This window comes from Electrophorus electricus, chromosome 7 (genome assembly GCF_013358815.1).
Source record: "Electrophorus electricus isolate fEleEle1 chromosome 7, fEleEle1.pri, whole genome shotgun sequence".
In the NCBI taxonomy this organism is placed as follows: Eukaryota; Metazoa; Chordata; class Actinopteri; order Gymnotiformes; family Gymnotidae; genus Electrophorus; species Electrophorus electricus.
The window spans coordinates 21,491,606-21,514,059 of record NC_049541.1 but is presented as its reverse complement, the minus strand read 5'-3'; the positions used below and the strand labels follow the sequence as shown (position 1 = coordinate 21,514,059).

Genomic DNA, 22,454 nt, shown 5'->3' with positions numbered 1-22,454 from the left:
ACACACACACACACACACACACACACACCACCAACCATCGCTGGACACACACACAGAGCACCAACCATCGATGGACATGGACACACACACACACAGAGCACCAACCATCGTTGGACACACACACACACAGAGCACCAACCATTGCTGGACACACACACACACACACAGAGCACCAACCATCTATGGACACACACACACATACACACACACAGCACCAACCATCGCTGGACATGGACATACACACAGAGCACCAACCATCGCTGGACACACACACACACACACACACACACACACACACACACACACAGAGCACCAACCATCCCTGGACACGGGACACACACACATACACAAGCAGAGAGCACCAACCATCACTGGACACGGACACACACACACAGAGCACCAACCATCGCTGGACATGGACACACACACACACAGAGCACCAACCATCGTTGGACACACACACACACACAGAGCACCAACCATCGCTGGACATGGACACACACACACACAGAGCACCAACCATCGTTGGACACACACACACACAGAGCACCAACCATTGCTGGACACACACACACACACACACAGAGCACCAACCATCTATGGACACACACACACATACACACACACAGCACCAACCATCGCTGGACATGGACATACACACAGAGCACCAACCATCGCTGGACACACACACACACACACACAGAGCACCAACCATCGCTGGACACACACACACACACACAGAGCACCAACCATCGCTGGACACACACACACACACAGAGCACCAACCATCGCTGGACATACACACAGAGCACCAACCATTGCTGGACACACACACAGAGCACCAACCATCGCTGGACACACACACACACACACAGAGCACCAACCATCACTGGACACACACACACACACACACACACACTCTAAATTGTCCTCTGTGTGTGTGTGTGTGTGTGTGTGTGTGTGTGTGTGTGTGTGTGTATCTCATCAATCTAACCTCCATGTTTTTGGACTGTGGGAGGAAACCCACACACACACAGGGATAGAACATGGAAACTCTACCCAGACTCAAACCCAAGAGCCTAGCATTCAGAGGCAAACGTGCTAAACACCAAGTTGGTACAATCAAGCCTATTAACTGACAAGATATGGAGAACCAGGGGAAACTGAAAGGCACGGCTATTGCCATGTAGTAGCAAGCCACACCAGAAGAGGGAGCCAGAATTGGCAAATAGCTCTACGACAAGGGTGACATCCTTGGGCTATCCCACCAAACGCTACATTCAAGCGATTTCAAAAATGACTTGGAGTATTAATCTATTGATTTACTCACATTAAACATAATCAAGTTCTTCAATGATTTGTTGAGAAGCATAGTTTCATTAAATCAGTGTAAACGGTTCAGAAATTAGGCAGCATATAAAGGATTCACAAAGTGGGAGATTTGTGAAAGATAGTGAAAATGAGTTTGTAAATTGTTACTATATTTATAAAAATAGTGGTTTGTAAATGGTTTATCACCTTGATTATATATTTATTTTAGATATGAATGAAAATGTTGGGTTTATTATTGTAATATTTCAGCAGTTGAGCTCTCGTAGGTCTGTTTGTACGGGATGCCCCTCGCTACCTGCACATAAGCTTGTTGGAACTGAGGCCTGTGAGCTGTCTGTCACTCTGCAAACGCCCATGTGTTCATGAAAAAACACCGGGCTGAGGCAGGAAAAGTATAAGGACAAAGTCATGAGTTTAATGAGGCGTAAGCACTGCACCTTATCCGGATGTGACTCGGCCTCCAACAACACAAAGGAAGCTGATCAAGATTTACAAAAATTATTATGCATGGTGCAGACTTCAGTTCTGGGCTAATAAATTCCTTGTAGTGTTTTGTCCAGTACTTCAGCTTCTGTTATAGCTGATGCGAGTTTCTTGCCGAGAAAGCGTACATTTAAACATTTTTTTAATAGCTCACAAAGTCTGTCGGTTGTGTGTTCAAGGGCCACGGCGCTCCCTTAAAAATAGTTTTCTAGGAAAATGTATACCATAAAAAAGCTAGAGCACTAAACATGCGTCTTTGAACAGGCACAGCCAGCCCTGGTCCTGTCTGTGATTTAGAATAAATGTATCTATTAAAATATTTTCTTCTAAAAGAGAAAACTGATGCACAAACCTTTAATTAGGTGCGACAGCAAACAACGTGGCTGTTCTGGCTGACGTAAAGGACCTGTTGTGTCCAGCACTGTACACCTCTGTGTTAAGGTTATACGTCTAACTGTGCCGACCAGGGAAGCAGCATGTTTGCCCGAATCAAATGAGTCGGGTTTCATTTAAAATTCTAGTTTCTTATAAATGTCCCATTTAGGTTTTCCACCCCACAGAATGACATCTTAGTCATTTGTTCTTTTAATGACTGCAAAAAGCATCCTGTTATTTGTTGACCTCACCCACCAACAAAAAAAGGGGGTCAGAAATCTGTAAATCAGAAAAAGTTAAAGACAAAGCTTGTTTTCCAACACCACTGCACGTACACACTGCTTAAATGACTGCTTCCTTGACACCTAGGGACTGCAAAATTGTTATAAATGACATTTGCTAAATAATTTTTTTTTAAATGTTCAAAAAAGTGTGCTTTTACTATGAACTGTTATTCTTCACCGTACAATCATTTAACCATTAATACAAGTTTTCTACCTCGACAGCCAGTTGAAAAAATATTCAGACCCCCAGGAACCATTCAAATATGTTGTATTTCAAATAACACACAGAAATCTTTATCAATGAATATAACAGTTCCATGCAAAACACACAATGGGTACTTCACAAAGCAGCTTTTCTGAGCTAGCTGGACATCTTTAGCCAAAAATCAAGACTGTTCAAAAGCAATGTGAATTAACCTTCCTGCCTGCTTTAAAAGGGTCCTCCCTTCATGACAGCTCCGATTAGTCATCACACAATGAAGATTAAACCCTGGACTGCATGACAGTCTGAGCCAAACAAGTGTTCGTCTGCTGGACATCTCCGAAGGGGAAGGACTCAGAATGGCCAGGACATGACAGATAAGTGTCTCCTTTACTACCTAGAATGTGAATTTACAGGAAAGACAAACAGGACTCCCACTAAACTAAACTTCAAATAGCCCTGAAAAAGAAAATAAATATCAAGAGTTTGGAAGTCATATTGGCATTGGAATAATTAAAAAGGTACCCATATCTGATTAGTTTTGGCAACTAAACAAAAAAGACAGACGTGTGATGGAAACTGTCAGGGTAGCATCTAACTCCGGTCCTGCTTACTGCTATTTTGTGGTGAAACTGTCGTCAGTATTGCGTCAAATCTAAAGCTCTAATTCACCAACGCACATCTGCAAATCTGGAACATGACTTCCACCAAGAACTCCAAACACCATATTAACCAAGCGGCCAGACCCCCACCCCTTGACCATAGTAATATGAAGGGTCTGAATATTATGCAATTATCAATGTAAGCCTCATATGAACATCACAAAACAAGCAATGTGCACAAAGAAACCCTGAAATAATGAACTGGGGTCTGAATACTTTTGCAAGTGACTGGATGCATGATTTCCCAGCAATGGGTGTAAAAGCAGATAAAATATATTTAATATGCATGGAACACTTTACTTCTGTGGACGTACATGTAATTTCAAAAGACACGCACAGAGGCGGCTGAATACAAGCACTGATTAGTGGTGAATAGGGGGGCAGTCCTGTAGAGTGGGGACTTCCTGTTTGAAAACCAAAAGACAGACAATAATTCACCAATTAACACTAGTACAGAGGACTTCAGATTTCAATGTAAATATTTAAATAATTAAATAATGGCTTCGTATTTCTTTTGATCTTTTAACTAAAACAAATGCTTTCACAGAAAATCAACCCATCATCATGTACATTCTAAAAAAATTCAGCTTGTAAAGATAGTGTAGTATAAAGAGTCACTGTGTGTGTGTGTGTGTGTGTGTGTGTGTGTGTGTTTGAAGGGGGGCTTTTGCTGCTGTTTGCCATCAGGCTGCCAAAGACAGGAGTTACCGACACAGTCCACTATTTGCCAGTCACGCAGCGCTCTCAACTCCGCAGTGTCCAGGAAAACAGATCCAATACCAAGAAACATAACTGGCTGAAGCCATGGACATCAAAGAGCAGAGATCCAGTGGTACATAAGGAGTGGCAGTCGTTTTGGGAGAGAAAGGAGGGCAGGGTGGAGGCGCGGGAGGTGGTCAGGGGGAGTCTTAGCCTGATGAACAGCAGCCTCCTGCGGCTGTGGCGGCCCGAGGCTCATCGTCGATGATCTGGACTCCTCTCCGGCCTGGGGCCGCTGTGCTGGCACCGTTCCCTCTCAGTCTCTCCTCGGCCTGTGCTGTCTCCATCATCCCTGCAGGAGACACGGGGAGCATCAGGAGGGAGAGAACGAGAGAAAGAGAAAGGACAAGACAGAATGAGGGAACGAGAGAAGGTGAGAGAAACATTTGAGAAGAAAAGAAGAAAAACTGATCTGGGACGAGAGCAAATGAGTGAGACAGAGATAGTGAGATGGCGCGCAAAAGTGTGCACGCACGAGAACGCATGTGCGCACACGTGCAAAGGTGTGCGTGTGTGTACTGGAGTGTAGAAGAGCAGAAACTAGGCTCATCGGGAGCAAGTTCATCGGGAGCAAGTCTTCCAGCTGGCGTGAAGCACAGACGGTCCCATGCCGAGCACTACATATTTGTGGCAGTGCAGGGACCCACCACAGTGACTCCCAGCCAGCGTGGGAAGGACATGACGGGCAGTGCCCCGCACCACAGCACAACCCGCCAGCTGTGAGGACAAATGGAAGAGTGCAGGCTTACTCTTGCAGAGGTCCAGGAAGAGCTCCTCGATTCCTTTGTTTAACTTGGCAGACGTGTGATAGTGTTTCGCTCCGACCGAGTCTGCGTACCTGCAGGGGTAAAGAGAGGACGCGCGGTTACAGAGAAAAACGTCCAGGTCAACGAGTCGTAAACCGCCCGAGAGAAACACACGACTTCAAATTAGGCTTGCGCAACACTGACTTACCCCGCGTGTAAATTACCAATAAAAAAGATAAAACGTAGAGCCATGGTGTGGTGGGGACACGCTGGTGGTGGGTGTTCCATTATATAAAATGACTGTGCCATTTCAGAAAGGGTGGGTTTATGTACGCCTGCTGCCCATGGAAATTGCAAATACTCAATGGCATGATGGATGCTCGCGTGACTCCCTAGCGTTATGTCTGACACCACCACACCACTCCCAAAGTTCAAATCCAGACAGCTGCAGGTGCATGCTGGCTTCTGGCCAATGTCATTTTCTTTTTGCCATCAAGGTCACAATGGACGGGTTCAAGGAGATCATAGCACGTGATTCAAAACATGACATGATACTGTGGCAGTGTGAGACCGCTTAGGGACAATCAAATCATTAAATCACATGAGTCTGTGCGAAATCCTCACACAGACATCACCACAGCTGCCACACTAGGAATGAGAGGTCAAAGGTGAAGACAAGTCCAAATCACATCACCCACTGACGGCTACAACCGTCAGGAGACACAGTGCTGTGGGAATAAAGGATTAGCCTGTTAACCATTAATGCTCCAAAACTTTGTGCACTAGAATCATTTGCAACAAGAGCCATCTTGGAGTTGGTTTTATACATGACCAACTGCATATCTGAGAATTCTGTAATGCAAAAGCATCTGTGTGAGTCTTAGGAAACGTGGTTTGACCTTTGTAGTGACCCTGTGTGTAAGGATTTAAATTCTGAACTTTGATGGTAAGTACGAAGGCTAAACGTTGTTTTATTTGTCATATATTTATCACAGCCGTTATTTTGTTGGTTTGTTTGTTCGGGTCATCCATCACATAACAGCTGTTGGCTTGTTCCTCGTGTTCTTTGTTAAACACAAACACAAAACCGTCACTGTGCTGGAAGCCTTTTACAGATTAATGTATTAAAGCTTTCTTAACCACCATCAAGAAAACTCAAACACTGGGCTCAACAGATGCTTTTCCAATCTCGCCCACAGTGAAACTTTTGCTCATCTAAGTGAGACGCAGACGTGCTTGTAAAGCAAGTGTCTGTATGACCCTCCGCGTGCTCACCCCTCGGCTTCCTCCACTGAGACGTGCCTCTCCTTCTCCAGATCTATTTTATTACCTAGGAGAACACACACACACACACACACACACACACACACACGTTAACAGATGCTGAATGGCAAGACTGCAGTAAGGATCTCACAGTCAGGAGAATTTCCCTAAGGACCAGCATGCAGTCTTCTTCATTTCAGGCTCCTGCCATCAGTCTTAGTACACTTCTCATATACGGAGGGGAAGGTGAACCGATAAAACCATTAGAGCCACAGGCGTTTCCCCCCCCCCCCCCCCCCCCCCCCCCCGGAAACACACATGAGAGGGTCATGTGGCCGAGCGTTAAATACTGTGTGCACAGTTCAGAGAAGCTGCTTTATGACTGTTGCTAAGTAACAAAAAGGTCCATAAATAACCTACTATTTCCGACCTTACCCAAGATAATTCTTTAGTGTCCCTCAAGTTGTTGTTTTTTTTAAGAAACAGGTTTATACAATAAAAAGTGACTTACCTACTATACATAAAGATATTTCATTTCCCAACATTTTCCTTAATTCTTTGACCCAGTTTTTCACCTGTCAAACATAAGAGGCAAAGAAAAAGCAAAACACACTGTGATTGGTAATGACAAGATAATATACTGACTAAAAATTCCCCTTGGCCCAACATTTTACAAAAACAAGGAATTAAAGTAATGAACTGAAAGTACTACAACATCCTCCTGCATGTACGGCCACAACACCACAAGCCCCTCTCTGTCTGAGACGCCATCTCAGTCTGTTCTTAAACACAGATGACAACACAGAAGGACAACGTATTAGAAGTCATTCATTTCCTGTGCAGCTGAGCTGTAACAGACAGAGGAGCAGATGTGCTTTGCACACACAGAGGCCGTATACAGCCTGCACACATCTGAAGAATGTGAACTGTGAACATTTTGAAATGGTTTGGTTTAAATGTACTTATGTTAAACATCCTCATTATTTAGTAATGACTATATAAACATAGTACATAGATTTCTTTAAAGTACTAAACTGATTTAACATGTGCATGAACACACTACAAGTCCTCATGGCCAGTGTGCCTGACCGTACAAACCTGCCTCTGATGTGCTGTACAGCAGTCTGTGTCCATTTGAACAGACTAATAGTCAACAAGAGAGAAAACTTGCAGAAACCCCATGTTCACTTTAGAAACTTCTTGGGAATTCTCCCTCTTTCACTAGCCACCAGTGTTCATAATTCCTTTCACTCTGAAGCTTGGCTGCTCTATGCTAAAATCAGTCACACGCTGAGACGCTCCCCCAGGTTCTGGGATCAGTATAACGGACCTTCTTACACAATAAACAGTACCTTGCCATCCAACGTGCTTAGTACAAGCCCAATTAATACCAAATATGCTAATTAATAACAAAACAAATAGGAATTTGGTGAAATTATGTATGAAAAGCTATACTAAATAGGACATCTAGGTCTTAATAATCTTTTATTAGCATAAACAGGACAAAGAAAAAATTAGTGTTGAAAGCAAGTTACTCACAAAGGAAACCTCATTCACAACTTTATTAAAAACAGGCAGCATCACTTCAACACTCTTTGTAGAAGGTTGCCAAGTATAAGTGATTCTGCCATTGACTCAATATTTAGTAGAGCACAGATAATTCTGCGCTACATGTGATCCAAACCTGGCAAACAGCTTAAAGGGCTGTTTAAACTATTTTTTCTCCCACTGCATGTCACTATGGTCAAACTCTTGTTATTTATATTTTATATGGGACTTGATGGGTTTAGGATTAGAATTCTTTATTATTTTGATCTGCATTCATTTAAAATATTTTGGAGTTTGTCCTTTTTACATTGTGCAATAAAAGAATGTCCTTCAGCACAATTTCATTTTATATATCCATCTCCCTTCACAACAAATCTTAAACAAGAACTCCCTCACGCACGCACTACCGCACGTGCACACACACACACACACACACACACACACACACACACACACACACACACACACACACAACCATTTTCACGTGTGTCACTAGAAACCTTCACCTTCTGGAAAGAGTCTTCATCTGTGATGTCATAGACCAAAATGGCTCCATTGGAATCCCTGTAGTAGATTGGACCCAGAGCATGGAAACGCTCCTGTCCGGCTGTGTCCTGCAGGTGACACAGAAGGGTCATTCAAGGGTCAAAGGGTAAAGTAAATTGCTTTCATTTTTTCAATGTGGACCAGCGTCAGGGTTTGTACTGGAAAAACAAAACTTAAATGTGGTATATTTCTCTAAGATCCTGTGTAAGACTTCTACAGTTTGAGGTTGACTGTATTTATTTAGTTATTTATTTATGCAATTATTCTGGGGTTGTTTTTCCCCCCCATGCAACTCAAACAGATTAATACTATATTATACCTGACTATTAGTCTGTGAAGATGCCACTTAACAAGGGAGTCGTTCTAAATACTGAATAATTCATGAAACTATATTATACAATGGTCTCCATCAGTGTACTCATCACAAAGCTAAAAGCCATTACTGGCCAGAAAGAGGACGAGTTACCCTGCTGCGCCATGTTGCCTGATTCAGTGTGAGCTGTGTGGAACTACCATTCATTGTCAGGTTCAGTCATTTCTCTGGGAATAACCTTGATTGTTGCACTTTCACTGTGAGGGAACACACGACCCAACACTTGCACCTCACTTACGCACCTTAGTTCTCCTCACTTTCACATTTCTGTGTTAGTCATGTCAGGTTCAATGGTAGTGAACCGAAAGTGAGATAGGGAGACCACTACAGGAAGCATCTTGTTTTAGACAATGGATGGACAAAAACACAGTAACCAATCACTAGTTTGATTTCAATTCTAGTATTAAATCAACTCTAGTAGCATTTCTAGTATTTCAGACAGATATTCAGTTAGCTATCAAACCATGACAGTCAGTCACAATAGCAATAATAATTTCTTCCCTTACACACAGCAGATATATTTTAAAAAATACATAGATCAGACAAATTAGGTCCAAATGCTGAATAAGAGAACCAAGTCTGAAAATGAGAAGTCTCTTAAGCAGCATTTTATTCATGGTACTATATGACTTAAACTGCCCATTTTATCCTCCACACCAAGCTTCACTTGAGAGTTACTGGGTAAAGACAGACTCACCCAAATAGCCAGATTTACCCTCTTGCCAGTGATGTTGAGTTTCTTCGTAAGGAACGATGCCTAAAATGACAAGATAGGTTAAGTGTGTTAAAAACGAGGGTAATATCAACATTACAACAGCTGGCCTCTGAATACTATGTAGTAATTATGTGCTGAAGTATAGGAGATTATACATCTACATAAGAATTTATACTCAAAAAAAAGAAACAACCCATGTGACTAAGCAAAAAAAATATGGACAGTCCATGACTGCACAACACGTATTAGCCTACACACTTTTCTCTTTGAGGTTATTATATACATACGTTATTCATATGCATATATCATAATCAGCAGCGTGTTTTATTGGGAATCTGTGTGAATAACACAGCTGTAAAGCAAAATACTAACTATGACTATTGGAAACATTTCTGATATGTATATGCTAAGTTGCTTACAAGCTAGTGGACTTTTATTATGCCAGCATGATTATTTGGCAACTGGTTGTGTTACTCCGGAACACTGTATTTGATGTTTGTGCAATGGCAAAAAAATTTTTTTTAAAAAGACAAAGAAAAACAGTGGATAAGATGAAGATGGTTAAAAATAAATGCTCTATATTACCACTAGTCACAAAAAGAAATAACCAAAAAAGTAACAGCATCCTAAACAGAATCACATCCTGTGAATGTTTTGCATTTCTACTGTATGCGCTAGGTAGTAGCAGTGGCCTATAACTAGCCAGCAAGCCGGCTAACCTAGCTAACAAATGCTAGCGGATGTATTTGTGCACGAAAAGTTTTGTTTTGCTTTTTTACAACAATTTGAGGGTCAAACGTGATATTTTATTACTATCAAACAACGAGCTAACTTACTGAGAGAAAAGATTTTAAATCACTATATTAATCAGAAAATATGTATTCAAATACTGGAAATCGTTAGCTAGGTATGTTAACTAGCTAGTTTTATTCAAATCAACATAAAACACAGACCAACCTCTACCAACCGTATGTAACTAGATGAATTCTCCTTATTATGAATATGATGATAAAATGGCATAACTGCCAACACTGCCCCTCGCAAATGAAAACTATTGATGAGGGGGTGTTAATCAGACTCTAGTTAGCCATCCTCGCCAGCTTTTAGATCCGACACATCCAACATGTACCGTTGGTTAGCCTAGCCTATCTTAACTTAGTCTAGCTAACGAACAGGCTCAGGAACTTGTTTTTAACTTTGGGAGTAACACATATACAAACCCTGGATCATATTCTAATAAACCAAACCATATTGTCCACATCGACGAGTACCAGCAGGCTTTACTTAATTTCTACGAGACCAGAGAAGCTCTGACAGCTGTAATTTCTACACGTTTAACCCGGTTTAAACCCAGCCCGGGTTAACCTCACCAAACCTGACTAAGGTGAACGTTAACCTTAACTCACCTGGAGGGTAGTGATGTGCTTGTCGTTAAATTTATTCTCACAGTACCGCAGCACCAACGAGGTCTTGCCCACACAACCTTCCCCCAACAAAACCACCTTGAACGAATATGTTTTACTGCCTGGTCCGCCAGCCGCCATGGTGAAGGGACAAATCTTTACTTTAATAAGAAATATTCGTCTCCCGAAGATCACATGAGATATGTAGCTGTAGAAATATAAGAGTAAATCAGCGGGGTATGGTTCCCCTGTTGGGCAGAGAAAACCTGGTCAGTGACCGCTGAACTCTAAATATATTTCCGCCTCTTTCGCTCTCCAGCTTCAGTCTAATGGCGTCTCATCTACGACACAGTCTGGGAATCATATGACAAACTGTTTGGGAATTCCGCTGATATTTCCACAACACTTCTCTCATATTTTCTTTTTTTCCTCGTTAAATATGTTCTTTTATGATCTCATTTTTACTACACGAGTATATAGCTTGTACTCATTGTTAATGAAGGATTATGTAAATTCTATAATAACATTACAGATTACAGATTTACATTATTAAATACAAATATTTGTCTTCCCACTTCCCTTGAAACCAAATAGTTCATCTTTGTGGAACCATGGACAAAGAAAAAGGACTGAGTTCATATCTTGTATCATATCATATCTTATGCAATGGAACATGCACACGTTAACATGTGAGCCTTCAGATCCCACAAAGCTGCCAGAACCCAAAGAAATTGGCTTTACAAGCAAAACTGCCCCTAACCCATAATTTTGCCTAGAACACCCAACAATGCGAAACCACTCAGAGCCTATGGAAAATATTTAGATCAGGGGGCCACCTCATGATTCCCCTCCCAAGGATCAGCCATCCAAGTGATTTTTCCCGATTATGTGTCCCACAAAGCCCGTGCTTTCTTTCCCTGCCAAGGGCCTTCTCTTGCCCTGAGCGATGGGCTGGGTGGGTGAGCTGGTGGTAGGGTCCTAATCTGCCTGTGCTCCAGAACAGTGTGTCTGCTTGATCCTGGTCCTGGCCAAATTAGCACAGGAGATCAAAGTGAACATAGCTGAAGTGTGCTTATGCACTGATACATGCTTCAGTGTTCAGTGACTCTACGTAAAACAGCACGTGTGGAAACCAAGACTGTAATGGTTTATTCAGATTATGAATTCTGGTTCATTTTTAGTACAAATGTTTCCTTCTGTTTTATACTGTTATACATACACTGATTGCCAATCTCAAAACGTGCTAACTTAGATGCAGGCTCAGATACTGTTTTCCATGTATTGTGAACAGAAGTTAGAAGGTGGTAAAACCTTTAACAAGCAAATACAGGTTTGGGCTTCTTGTTCTGACAAGAGCTCAATATACTGGTTTGCAAAGCAGACATGATCAAGTCAGTGTTTCTACACAAATCTATAAAATAGCTTCACCAAACTATAAGACTCAGTACCAACATGTAACCATGTCTGAAGATGTTCCATTAACAGCATAATGAATGTTCCTTACATACAGAAAAAAAAAAGAATTATTAAAACAGTAAAACACTGAGGATTCACCAAAAACAAAGAGTAAACAATCTTTTCCACAGATCTGTTTTATTCTAAAGATGGCAAATCCATATAAGTCCTAAAGGAGAAGTCAGTCAGGGTCTGGGCCAGCAACTCCATGCAGCTCCTGGCAGGAGCAAAGCTATGAGCACCGAGGAGAAGAGGTTCACGCCGTTGTTATCCAGAATAGGCTTCCCACATATCCTCCTTACCGTCGGCGTCTCGTAACTCACGACTTTCCCGGTGCTTTCATCATAGCCTTGATGGAGACAGAGTTAAAAGGCAAAAATTCAAAACTCATAAAATTATTTACCAGTTATTCTAGATCATGTTTATATATTAGTAGTGTTTGACTGCTCTACTGTATCTGCACAGCCAGGCACTCAATAATTTAAAATTGATTATAAAATATGCAGCAATTTGTTTAATCTCTTCAGAAGATGAAAACAAGTAGATGTAAGAAACAGATGACCTAGTTGAATGGAGCCAAATAAGTGATATTGTTTTAAAACATAACAAAATTATGGTGATTTTTCATTTCAAGAAGTGCAGCTCACATATGAACTTCATAATAAATCAAACAGGTACACAATGGAGTGTCACATTTTTAGGAATCCAGATTTTTATCTGATCTCTCATTGCAGCTAAATATTAATTTGCTTTACATAAACTCAAAAGCATTTGTATTTTTTATGGATATTAAAGAAGGCAGGACTGAGAAAAGTAATCCTACGAGCTTTCTATAGATGTACGATAGATATAGTATAAAAAGTTTGGTAAAGGAAACTGTTCATCAAAAAGCTCTGGACGGCGTAGCATGTGCAGCAGAAAGGATTATGGGTGCTGGCCTCTCATTAAAAATCTCTGGACACAGATTACACACATTCACAAGTACTAAACATCCTGGCAGACAGATGCCATCCAGCAAAGGAAAACTTTACTCCCTTACTGTCACGGACTGCTCCTCCCCCATAAGTCACGTGGTACGGCTCGCCGCATGCAGATGGAGCCACATATGTACTGTTTATCTGTTTTGTAACCACACCTCCCTGAGCTTGCACACACATGCACCGGCTGTGTGAAGTGTTGATGTGTCCATTTAAACCCCTGTCCGTGTGTGCTTCCTTTGTTGGTCATTGTCGCTACTTAAGTCGCTTAACGTCAACACCAATCATTGTAACTACTGCGATAGCCGTAACGTCTGTGTTTGTGTGATCACCTTTTATGTTAGTGTGTACTTTATTTAATGTTCAAACATATAGTCATGTTCACTGTCAACGTCTTATGTGAGTACTTGCTGTGTAGTGTGTGTGTGTTTCATGTTAATAAATATCTCACATGAACGAGGAGGTCTGTGCGTCCTGCCCCGTGCCCTGCGGCACTCGGGCCAGCAGCATTACACCTACACTCTGGTAACGACACGCTAATTAAACTGAGCATGGCCAAACTGCTTGAGTGTTTTATCTGAGAGTGTATTTGAGTGTTTTATTTATTCTAAATGGTTTGAACTAATTAATAGCCTGGTGTGTGCATGAATATCTATAGTAGTTTAAGCTTTGTATTTGTTCTTTTACGTTTCATATGTTTCTGAGAGCTCCACACTTGAATTCCAGTGTGTACATCTTTAATACTTACAAATGGCAAATAATTTAATACAACCTTCACTGGCAAAATTTAACCTGAAGCTTCGCTTGTTAAATGTAATTATGCTCATTATACTGGCATGTGTTTGGGGAACGCGTGTTTGGATTTCACCTGAATACTGCATGTGTGCCCCCAGGAAAGAGTCGAGCACAGAGCCAAGCAGGCCAGCTGTGCCCCCGTACACCATCACGGGCCACTGTGGAGCTGCCAGGTGGAGGTCGTTAACCAGCAGCAGCTGCGTGAGGAAATACGCTGTTCCCACAGCAACTCCGCCGAGGAGGCTGGCTACCAGACCCACAGGGGTGACCCCTCCATTTGTACCTGCCGGGGACCACGAAATAACTCATGCCTTAATGTATTCCACACAGAAACACACATGGAAACGCACACAGAAACGCAGATATGTGCAGCTTATAAAAAATGCTGTGTATGAAATGTAATTGTGCATCAACACTTCCACGATGCATCTTTACATCCTGATAAGACATCACTAAACACTAAAATATTTCCTCTGAGTAAAAACTCTGACAATCTGAGGATCTGTAAGCAGCTATTAAAAGTCCAGCCCAGTTCAGCTGTATTAACCAAATCAGGAAATTTGTCTACAAGGAGGCGGTGCGCCCTGCCTGCCAATTAACTATGCACGCAGCGCATAGAAGGGCAGGCTAAGTGATAAGGGGGCGTGTCTTTACAGGGAGGGGCTTTGGAGAGAAGTGTGGGTTGAAGGGCAAGCATGGACTTCTTCTACGCTCAAGTCTGGCAAAAGCACACAACTAAAACATCAATTACAGCAGCCTGAATGTCCCAGCTAGAATGTTGACTGAGAGTGTGCCAATGACACAATCAGCCTTACCTGTGGGGACTTCCTTCCAGGTGGTGATGAGTCTGGGTCGCCTCCTGCTGAGTACAGGACCCACTTCAGAAGCCCAGGTGTCCCCTGCACTGCAGGCTAGCGCGCCCAGCAGGGAGAGGCACATCCACGACGCCGAATAGTGCTGACCAAAGTCCACGGGCATCTCCCCTGGACCCACCTCAATCATGTAGAGTAAGGCCAGTTCCGTGGGGACTCCTCCATTACAGAAAACCTGTACCCAGTTCCTCTGGCCACCTGCAGGCGGAGACCGACTCCGTGAGCCAAGGCAAGATGTCATTATGAGAACACAGGACAGCAACATGCCAGAATAGAACTGCATCAAAACTTGAACACCAGAAGGTTTCCGAAACCAGTGTTTTTAAAGTCTTAAACGGATTGTCTATTTTATGTTTTCTGTCATTTTTATTGTAGACAGCTGCAAGTGTGCTTCCTGCTTCCTCTGCAGGACTTTTTCGATAATTAGACACAACAAATCACAACAAATCCTGTGACACCTGCCACTGACCACACAACACTGTCCACAGCTCAACAGTCCTGGATGTCTCCACAGAATTGGAGCACTAGGGGCAGTGACTCCCAAACTGGGAAAACGGTTCTAGTAGATCCCAGGAACAAGATCCGAGATCTCCGTCCAGAAGACTGCAGTCCTAGGAACAGCTAAGATACTACGCAGGACCAAGCAGTTGTAATACTACCCAAGAATTGTAATACTAGCCAGAAATTGTAATACTACTTAAGAATTGTATTACTACTCAGGAATTGTAATACTACCAAGGAATGGTCAGGAATAGTAATATTTCTCAGGAATTGTAATACTACACAGGGAGACATACACTGCCTGGCCAAAAAAAAGGTCACCACCTGGATTTAACTAAATATATAGGTAAGAGCCTCCCATTGCATAAGTACTGCATGGGTGATTATGTTTCGGCTGGCAACAAGTTATTTAACCCTAACTGATGCAGTGAGTAGCTTCACATTTGTTAAACAACCATGTCGAAAGACACATCCTGTGGTCATGGAAAAAGTTGTTAATCTGTTTCAGAAGGGTCAAATTATTGGCATGCCTCAGCAGAGAAAACATCTAAGGAGACTGCTGAAACTACTAAAATCGGGTAAAGAACTGTCCAACGCTTTATTAAAGTGGAAGGATAGTGGGGAAACATAATAAACATTTCTTGAATGATCGTGATAGGCAATCACTTAAACGTGTGGTGAAATCAAATCGTAGAAAAACAACAGCAGAACTCAGGGATATGTCTAATAGTGAAAGTAAGAGCATTTCCACATGCACAATGCAAAGGGAACTCATGGGATTGGGACTAAACAGCTGTGTAGCCTTAAGAAAACCACTTGTCAGTGAGACTAACCGGCAAAAACGGCTTCAATTTGCTAGAGAACAAAGATTGCCCGGAAGAAGGTCATGTGGTCTGATGAGTCCAGATTTACCCTGTTCCAGAGTGATGGGCGCATCAGGGTAAGAAGAGAAGCGGCTGAAGTGATGCACCCATCATGCCTAGTGCCTACCGTACAAGCCTGTGGGGGCAGTGCTATGATCTGGGGTTGCTGCAGTTGGTCAGGTCTAGGTTCAGCAACGTTATGTGCCCAAAGAATGAGGTCAGCTGACTACCTGAATATAGTGAATGACCAGGTTATTCCATCAGTGGATTTTTTCTTACCTGATGGTACGGGCAAATTCCAACATGACAATGCCAGAATTCATCAGGCTCAAATTGTGAAAGAGTGGTTCAGGGAGCATGAGACATCATTTTCAGACATGGATTGGCCACCACAGTGTCCAGACCTGAACCCCACTGAGAATCTTTGGGAAGTGCTGGAGAAGACTTTGCGCAGTGGTCCAAATCTCCCATCATCAATACAAGATCTTGGGGGAAAAATTAATGCAACTCTGGACAGAAATAAACGTTGTGACATTGCAGAAGCTTGTGGAAACGATGCCACAGCGATTGCATGCCGTAATCAAAGCTAAAGGCGGTCCAAAGAAATATTAGAGTGTGTGACCTTTTTTGGCCAGCCAGTGTATTAGTGCTCCTGTAGTTTATGACACCATCATCAAGGTTTGATAGCCAGGTTGCTCTGGACAACAGTCTGGGCCAAATGATGTAAATGTGCACATAAATACTGTCTTCCTACAGGTGACAGTGGGAGGAGTCACCTGTAGTGGGAGGAGTTTCAATTACATTATGCAAATAGGGGCTGTTTACTGTTTGAGAGCACTTTTTCCAGTGAACTCTATATTCTCAGTGTGCCACTATTCTCCTGTCTCCACCGTTCCACAGACCCTGTATGGGTGAACACGGTGAGCAGGTGGTCTGAGAATGGTTAGGGGCTGGACACGCCTAAACGTTTGTCCCCGTGTCAGCCGAGTCTTAGCTGGAACAATGTTGGTTTTAGCTGCTGCATTGGACACAAGCAGACCTGATGCAAGACTTAGAAAAACCTAAGATTTTAATACTGATAGGGTATTTATGTCTTTTGCAGAAATCTTAGCTAAATATAACATGAATATAAATAGAAATATGTTTCATATGTCCTTTGCCAAATTAGTCACTCACTATGCCACATTTTTCTGTCATAGAAAAACAAAACCACAAAATACTGTCAGATATTGATTTCAATAAATATGATCCGATCGTGTCCAGACTTTAGACTCATTAGGAAAAGATCAAAGATGAGAAGGACAGAGGGCTGGCTAGGCGCCACATATAACATTACTACAGTATACGGACATACTGAGTTAAGGAACACGTACAGTACAGTTGGGTCACTTAGGAAAAATGTTTGTCGGTGCAGTCACCGACATTCATTAAAAGTGAAATCAGCATATAGTAGACTAGAGCACTGGAACATAAACCAACCAAAGTCACATAACAGAGTCTCAGTGTCCTCTGAGTAAGGATAGAATGAGTAGAGAATCAAAATGTTGTTAAACGTTATTACTCAGTATACTACACTGTCCTTAATGACACTGTTCCACCGTAACAGCGGACACAAAGTGTTACTGAATACGGCAGTTACCTTCTTTGTATTCGGAGTCGATGCGTTTCTTGACATCCCCCCTCCATCTGGTCAGCTTGGTGGAAGTGACATAAAACGTAAACAAGGCAGCGAAGAAGCTCAAGTTGGCCATGGACAGAATGAAACCAACCAGCAGGGCTGAAACAGGCACAGAGGTCACAACAGAAGAGCAAGGTTGACACACACAACTCAAACTTCCTTAGAGTTCTTCTTCGTCATCTTTCCAAGGACGTCATCCAGTCACACCAGGTTGGTAACGCAATACACACTGATGCATCTCATTTCTTCTAAGAGTACAGATGATAAAGTTCAAACATAATAAAAAAATTAATAAACATACAAAAAAGATAAAGTCACACTCCTTAGTCTGGTCTCTGGATTCATATGCTGATTAAAGCAAGTAATGTGATCTGTAGGGCTGCTTCAGCCTTATTTATCAAACGCTCTCAGTTTCCAAAGTCATGCGTTATTGCATACTAGCATTCATTCAGTGGTGGACACTAATCGAGTCTTCAGTCCTCATATTTTCTCTGGTTCTGTAAACCACACAACGCCAATGACGTCAAAGGAGAACAAGCACTGAGCGTCCGTTCCCAGCTCAGTCTATTAAAACATCTTCATCCCTTTGACCAATCACAAAATGAAATTAACATTAAAAATGCATAAACCTGCACAAATAATTGTCTTTTATACTCTAAAAAAATGTTCTGTCATTCCATAAGAACAAAACAACTCCCACAAAACCTTATATTATTTTTTATATTCTCTGCCATAACAGGCCTTAATCTTAGCACGTGAGGCAGAGATCCATGTAGCTTCTGTCTTTTTCCACTCTGTCCCAGGATGAAATGGCTCTCAAGCTTCTCTAACAACTGTCCCTGGTATTCTCTTAATAAAAACCTCCCAGTCAGCCCACTAACAATAAAGTAAGAAGGAAAGCTGTGTGTAACCTTGCAACCTGCTCACCAGGTGCACACACACTCAAAATACCACAGAAAATCATAATGCAAAATTATATTATCACAGCAGTAGAGTTGGCTGCAACTGTGTAAAGAAACTCACTACCCGCTATACATCACTAGATCGCAATATTTCTTTAGTCATTTCCAAAATCTTGTTAAATGTGTAAAATGCTAGCAATTCTGTCAGAAGGCAACTGCAATAACATCTAAGCCAACAAAGGGACTCTACAACACTTATTTCGTTTAAAAACAAAGACACCCAGAATGCTTACAGATTCACTTTATGCCTCACCTCCGAGAGCCCCTCCACGATCAAGACTCCTCCTCTTCAAAGCACGAGAACTAAGAATCACTGGGACCAGAACTGAGAACAGCCATCTCCACGGAGACACGGGCTGCAGCGTACCTGAATGGCATTAGGAACCAGAAACAACATGCCTTCAGGAAAGTTGGATCAAACAAGTAAGCAAATAACTGAAGGGAAAGAAACAGCATCACACCATCAACTAGACAGCCAGGAGAGACAGAGTTCTGTGAAGGTGTGAGCTCACCATAGTATGTGCTCGCAGTTATGGATATGATCCAGAAGAACAATGAAATAGCCAAAGTGATACACAACACTATCATATCGGTCATCATGTTGGCATGCTGCAGTGTGTCTCCCTTAATACACATTATTCTTCTGGAGACGGGACACTGTGAAACACAAGAGGTTTTGTATATAGTTATTTGGTTATTTGTGCAATTTTAAAAATGAGCCATTAACCCAAGAACAACTGTGTACAAACACATACAGCACTGGACAAAATGCATGTTTCAATTCATTTCCAAATAAACCAAACCAGACCAGATGCAAAACTAACTTATCTTTCTGCAATATTTAAACATACACCTGAGTGGGTGGAAAATACACACACACACACACACACACACACACACACACACACACACACACACACACACACACACACACACACACACACACACACACTCCCATCGACAGTGTCATCACTGAGACAGTAAAGACCAAATCTGTGTTGCCCATCTCCAGTCCTGGACATCTACTGCCCTATAAAGCTGATCCACATAGCCAGGACCCTCAGTAGCACGTGGATGGGGCTGGAAGACCATAGCATGATAGGTTTCCAGACCTGCAGCTGGACACCGCTGTACTAAACAGCTACATTTTTGATCACTCATCAAACACTTGCCTTCCTTGGCCAGCCAGGTGTAGCCAACTACAACGCTTTGTCCTTCAACTCTATGATACAGTGATCATCTACACCACCAGGGGCTGCGAGTGCGATTGCGCAATCTTGTTAGGCTCGGACAACTATCCTGTTCATCTAGCGCTGCAGATAACGTTAATTAACATCGTACCTCTCACGGTGCTATGCAGTGCTTGTTCCATATTGAAGCTGCTCAGTTTAGCATTTTAAATAATCCAAATAAATGAGGGTAAACTGAGAATCCCGTAGAAGTGCAGGTTACAGCAGGAGATTTCTGTAGTGTGGACTGTCTTCTTCGTGTGTGAAAGTTACAGTTGGGTTACAGTATTAAGCCTCTACTGCCACCTCGTGTTCTAGTGACATCACTTTTCTTTCTTTCTTTGATTTTGCCACGTAAATTTAGCAGCAGTGTGGTGAGCGAAAAGTAAAAATTAGTAATACACATAAATAAATGAATTAATAAATAAACGTGCAACACAAATAATAAGCCAATACATAAATATTGGACAGAAAAGGCTCAAATATAAATTGGTAGTAGATGTTTTAATAAATTAAGAAAAAAGTGATTCAAAATCATAAATGATTGTGATATAAAAATGCATAAATAAATTAATAAAAATATAGTTATGTCAACTGAGATGCAAGACCTCTACATATCATGTTTGGATTGCCTTTGTTTTGGACTATGTTTGGATTGGCTAAATCGTGGGGATATTTTGGAAAATGGGGATATCGATATTCACTTCTAGGCCCACTGGTGTTATAAGACATGCTCTCCATTTAGAGCTGTCTGGTGGAGCTGAACTCTTTTTGAGATGCTTTTCTAGCGTTACTCAGACTGTGTTTCCACAGTCACTCTCCTGACGTCCTGTATGGACACCTTTCCCCTTGGAATTGTATGTTTTGCAGTCACTGACATGGGCAACACCAAACTGACTGCGTTTCTAAAGTTCCTTTTATGAAACTCTTTCTTGGATTGCTCTACTTACCCATTTCACTGCACCAGTGCAACTTAAGGTTCAATTATTCTGAACCAGAACTAATTGGGTTTTTTTTGTTTTGTTTTGTTTTTCTACTACATTCATGAATTCCTTTAAACCAACAATACAAACCCATTATGCAAAAAAAAAACCAAACTGGTTCTTTGAATACAAAAAATGCACATTCACAACAGATTTGCAGAATGGCTGTACGTAATCTGGTGCTACGCGGGAACTCTTTTGAAGTTCAATACAGAGTGAAAAGTGAGAGCCAGTACGCACGGCTCTGGAGCTCAGCAGGGAGTCTACACACGCACATAGGCTGAGATGTCAGGAACTGGTACAGTTACAGAAAGGTCCTCTGGGGAACTGGATGTTCAGGGTTCATTTAGGCACTTTTAAATTCACACATACTACAGGTGACAAACACACAATAGTGAGCCTGGAGTCCATCTGTTTAGAGTTGGCCAATTTTCTACAAAAGATCTCTCTGTATATATGTATATATCTATAAATGACATCTATATAGTGATTTACATCACAAACCTACAGGTTAGTAAATCTTTGACTAAAACATGAAAGGACTGGAGACTTTTTAATTCCTCCCTCAGTGACTGGAATATAACATTGAACATAATATAATGATAAATTAAATTTGTTATAATTCAACAATTTCCCTCGAGATCAATAAAGTCTTAATTCCTATGGGTATGGGCATATGTAATCCTATGAATGCATTATAAATTACTATGGAAGGAGGATATATTACAAGTATTCATATTCATAGTTTAATGTGTAGTGCATTATAAAGGACTATAAGACAGAAAAATGGTAGACATTGTAATGTTAAAATGCACTATAATCTAAGCATCAAAACTATATGTCTTTTTTTTCTAAACCACCAATATGACCTGATATTATTTAGATTTATTTAATAATATTATTGTTCTTAAAACCCTGTAAAAGCTGGGTATAGCACATTAAATATTACATATAAAACATGTGACTTAAAGGCTGTGTGCTTAAGAGAAACTATAGGAAAAGTATGAATGTATAGCACATTGGTCCCAAATGTGTGACAGAATAGAATTACCATAGCATGAGTTCTAGTGTATTATATTAGTAGATGTTAAGTATCACATGAGTTGGAGTGTATTATAATAGTGCCTGTTATGTGTTACATGAGTTGTATTGTATTATAACAGTACCTGTTATGAATCTATTGTCCATATACAACGACACTATGCAAACTCCTCATGTGTATCTTAACATTACCCAAAAATCAGTCGTTTTTCTTACATTTCTTTATTAAAAATAATTGTTTACATTGTTATGGTATGAAAACAAGCATTCTATATACAGTCATGAGAATGTACACTTATCTGTAGCCATAATGAGTGAAGCACTAGGCTAATATTAGAGGCACATTTCCTGGACAACATCAAGGCCTACCGTATTAATGATTACATTTCCTGGACAACATCAAGGCC

At 41.5% G+C, this 22,454-nt stretch overlaps 2 protein-coding genes across 2 annotated transcripts; both read right to left on the bottom strand.

The window, feature by feature from the left end:
- Nucleotides 1–2,384: 2,384 nt before the first annotated feature.
- rab21 (RAB21, member RAS oncogene family) lies at nucleotides 2,385–11,030 on the bottom strand. The gene is made up of 7 exons (XM_027007542.2): nucleotides 10,695–11,030; nucleotides 9,271–9,330; nucleotides 8,161–8,268; nucleotides 6,618–6,681; nucleotides 6,119–6,173; nucleotides 4,847–4,935; nucleotides 2,385–4,389 (listed from the first exon to the last, which is right to left on the bottom strand). Exons 1-7 carry the CDS (start codon nucleotides 10,830–10,832, stop codon nucleotides 4,247–4,249), a joined length of 657 nt encoding a protein of 218 aa, XP_026863343.1. The 5' UTR covers nucleotides 10,833–11,030; the 3' UTR covers nucleotides 2,385–4,246.
- A 785-nt stretch (nucleotides 11,031–11,815) lies between these two features.
- Nucleotides 11,816–20,278, bottom strand: tmem19 (transmembrane protein 19). The gene is made up of 7 exons (XM_027007562.2): nucleotides 20,136–20,278; nucleotides 19,307–19,451; nucleotides 19,048–19,161; nucleotides 17,794–17,931; nucleotides 14,734–14,988; nucleotides 13,992–14,201; nucleotides 11,816–12,495 (listed from the first exon to the last, which is right to left on the bottom strand). Exons 2-7 carry the CDS (start codon nucleotides 19,428–19,430, stop codon nucleotides 12,332–12,334), a joined length of 1,005 nt encoding a protein of 334 aa, XP_026863363.1. The 5' UTR covers nucleotides 19,431–19,451; nucleotides 20,136–20,278; the 3' UTR covers nucleotides 11,816–12,331.
- Nucleotides 20,279–22,454: the final 2,176 nt, after the last annotated feature.

What these genes read in the sequence shown, in the direction of transcription:
- rab21 (XM_027007542.2), bottom strand. Translation starts at nt 10,832, where the DNA reads ATGGCGGCTGGCGGACCAGGCAGTAAAACATATTCGTTCAAGGTGGTT. An exon ending in ATGAAGACTCTTTCCAGAAG is followed by an intron (nt 6,682 to 8,160) that starts GTGAAGGTTTCT and finishes TATGTTTGACAG; the next exon opens with GTGAAAAACTGGGTCAAAGA. An exon ending in TCAGTGGAGGAAGCCGAGGG is followed by an intron (nt 4,936 to 6,118) that starts GTGAGCACGCGG and finishes TTACCCCTGCAG; the next exon opens with GTACGCAGACTCGGTCGGAG.
- tmem19 (XM_027007562.2), bottom strand. Translation starts at nt 19,430, where the DNA reads ATGTGTATTAAGGGAGACACACTGCAGCATGCCAACATGATGACCGAT. An exon ending in AACTGCGAGCACATACTATG is followed by an intron (nt 19,162 to 19,306) that starts GTGAGCTCACAC and finishes AATGCCATTCAG; the next exon opens with GTACGCTGCAGCCCGTGTCT. An exon ending in CTGGAAGGAAGTCCCCACAG is followed by an intron (nt 14,202 to 14,733) that starts GTAAGGCTGATT and finishes GGTCCCCGGCAG; the next exon opens with GTACAAATGGAGGGGTCACC.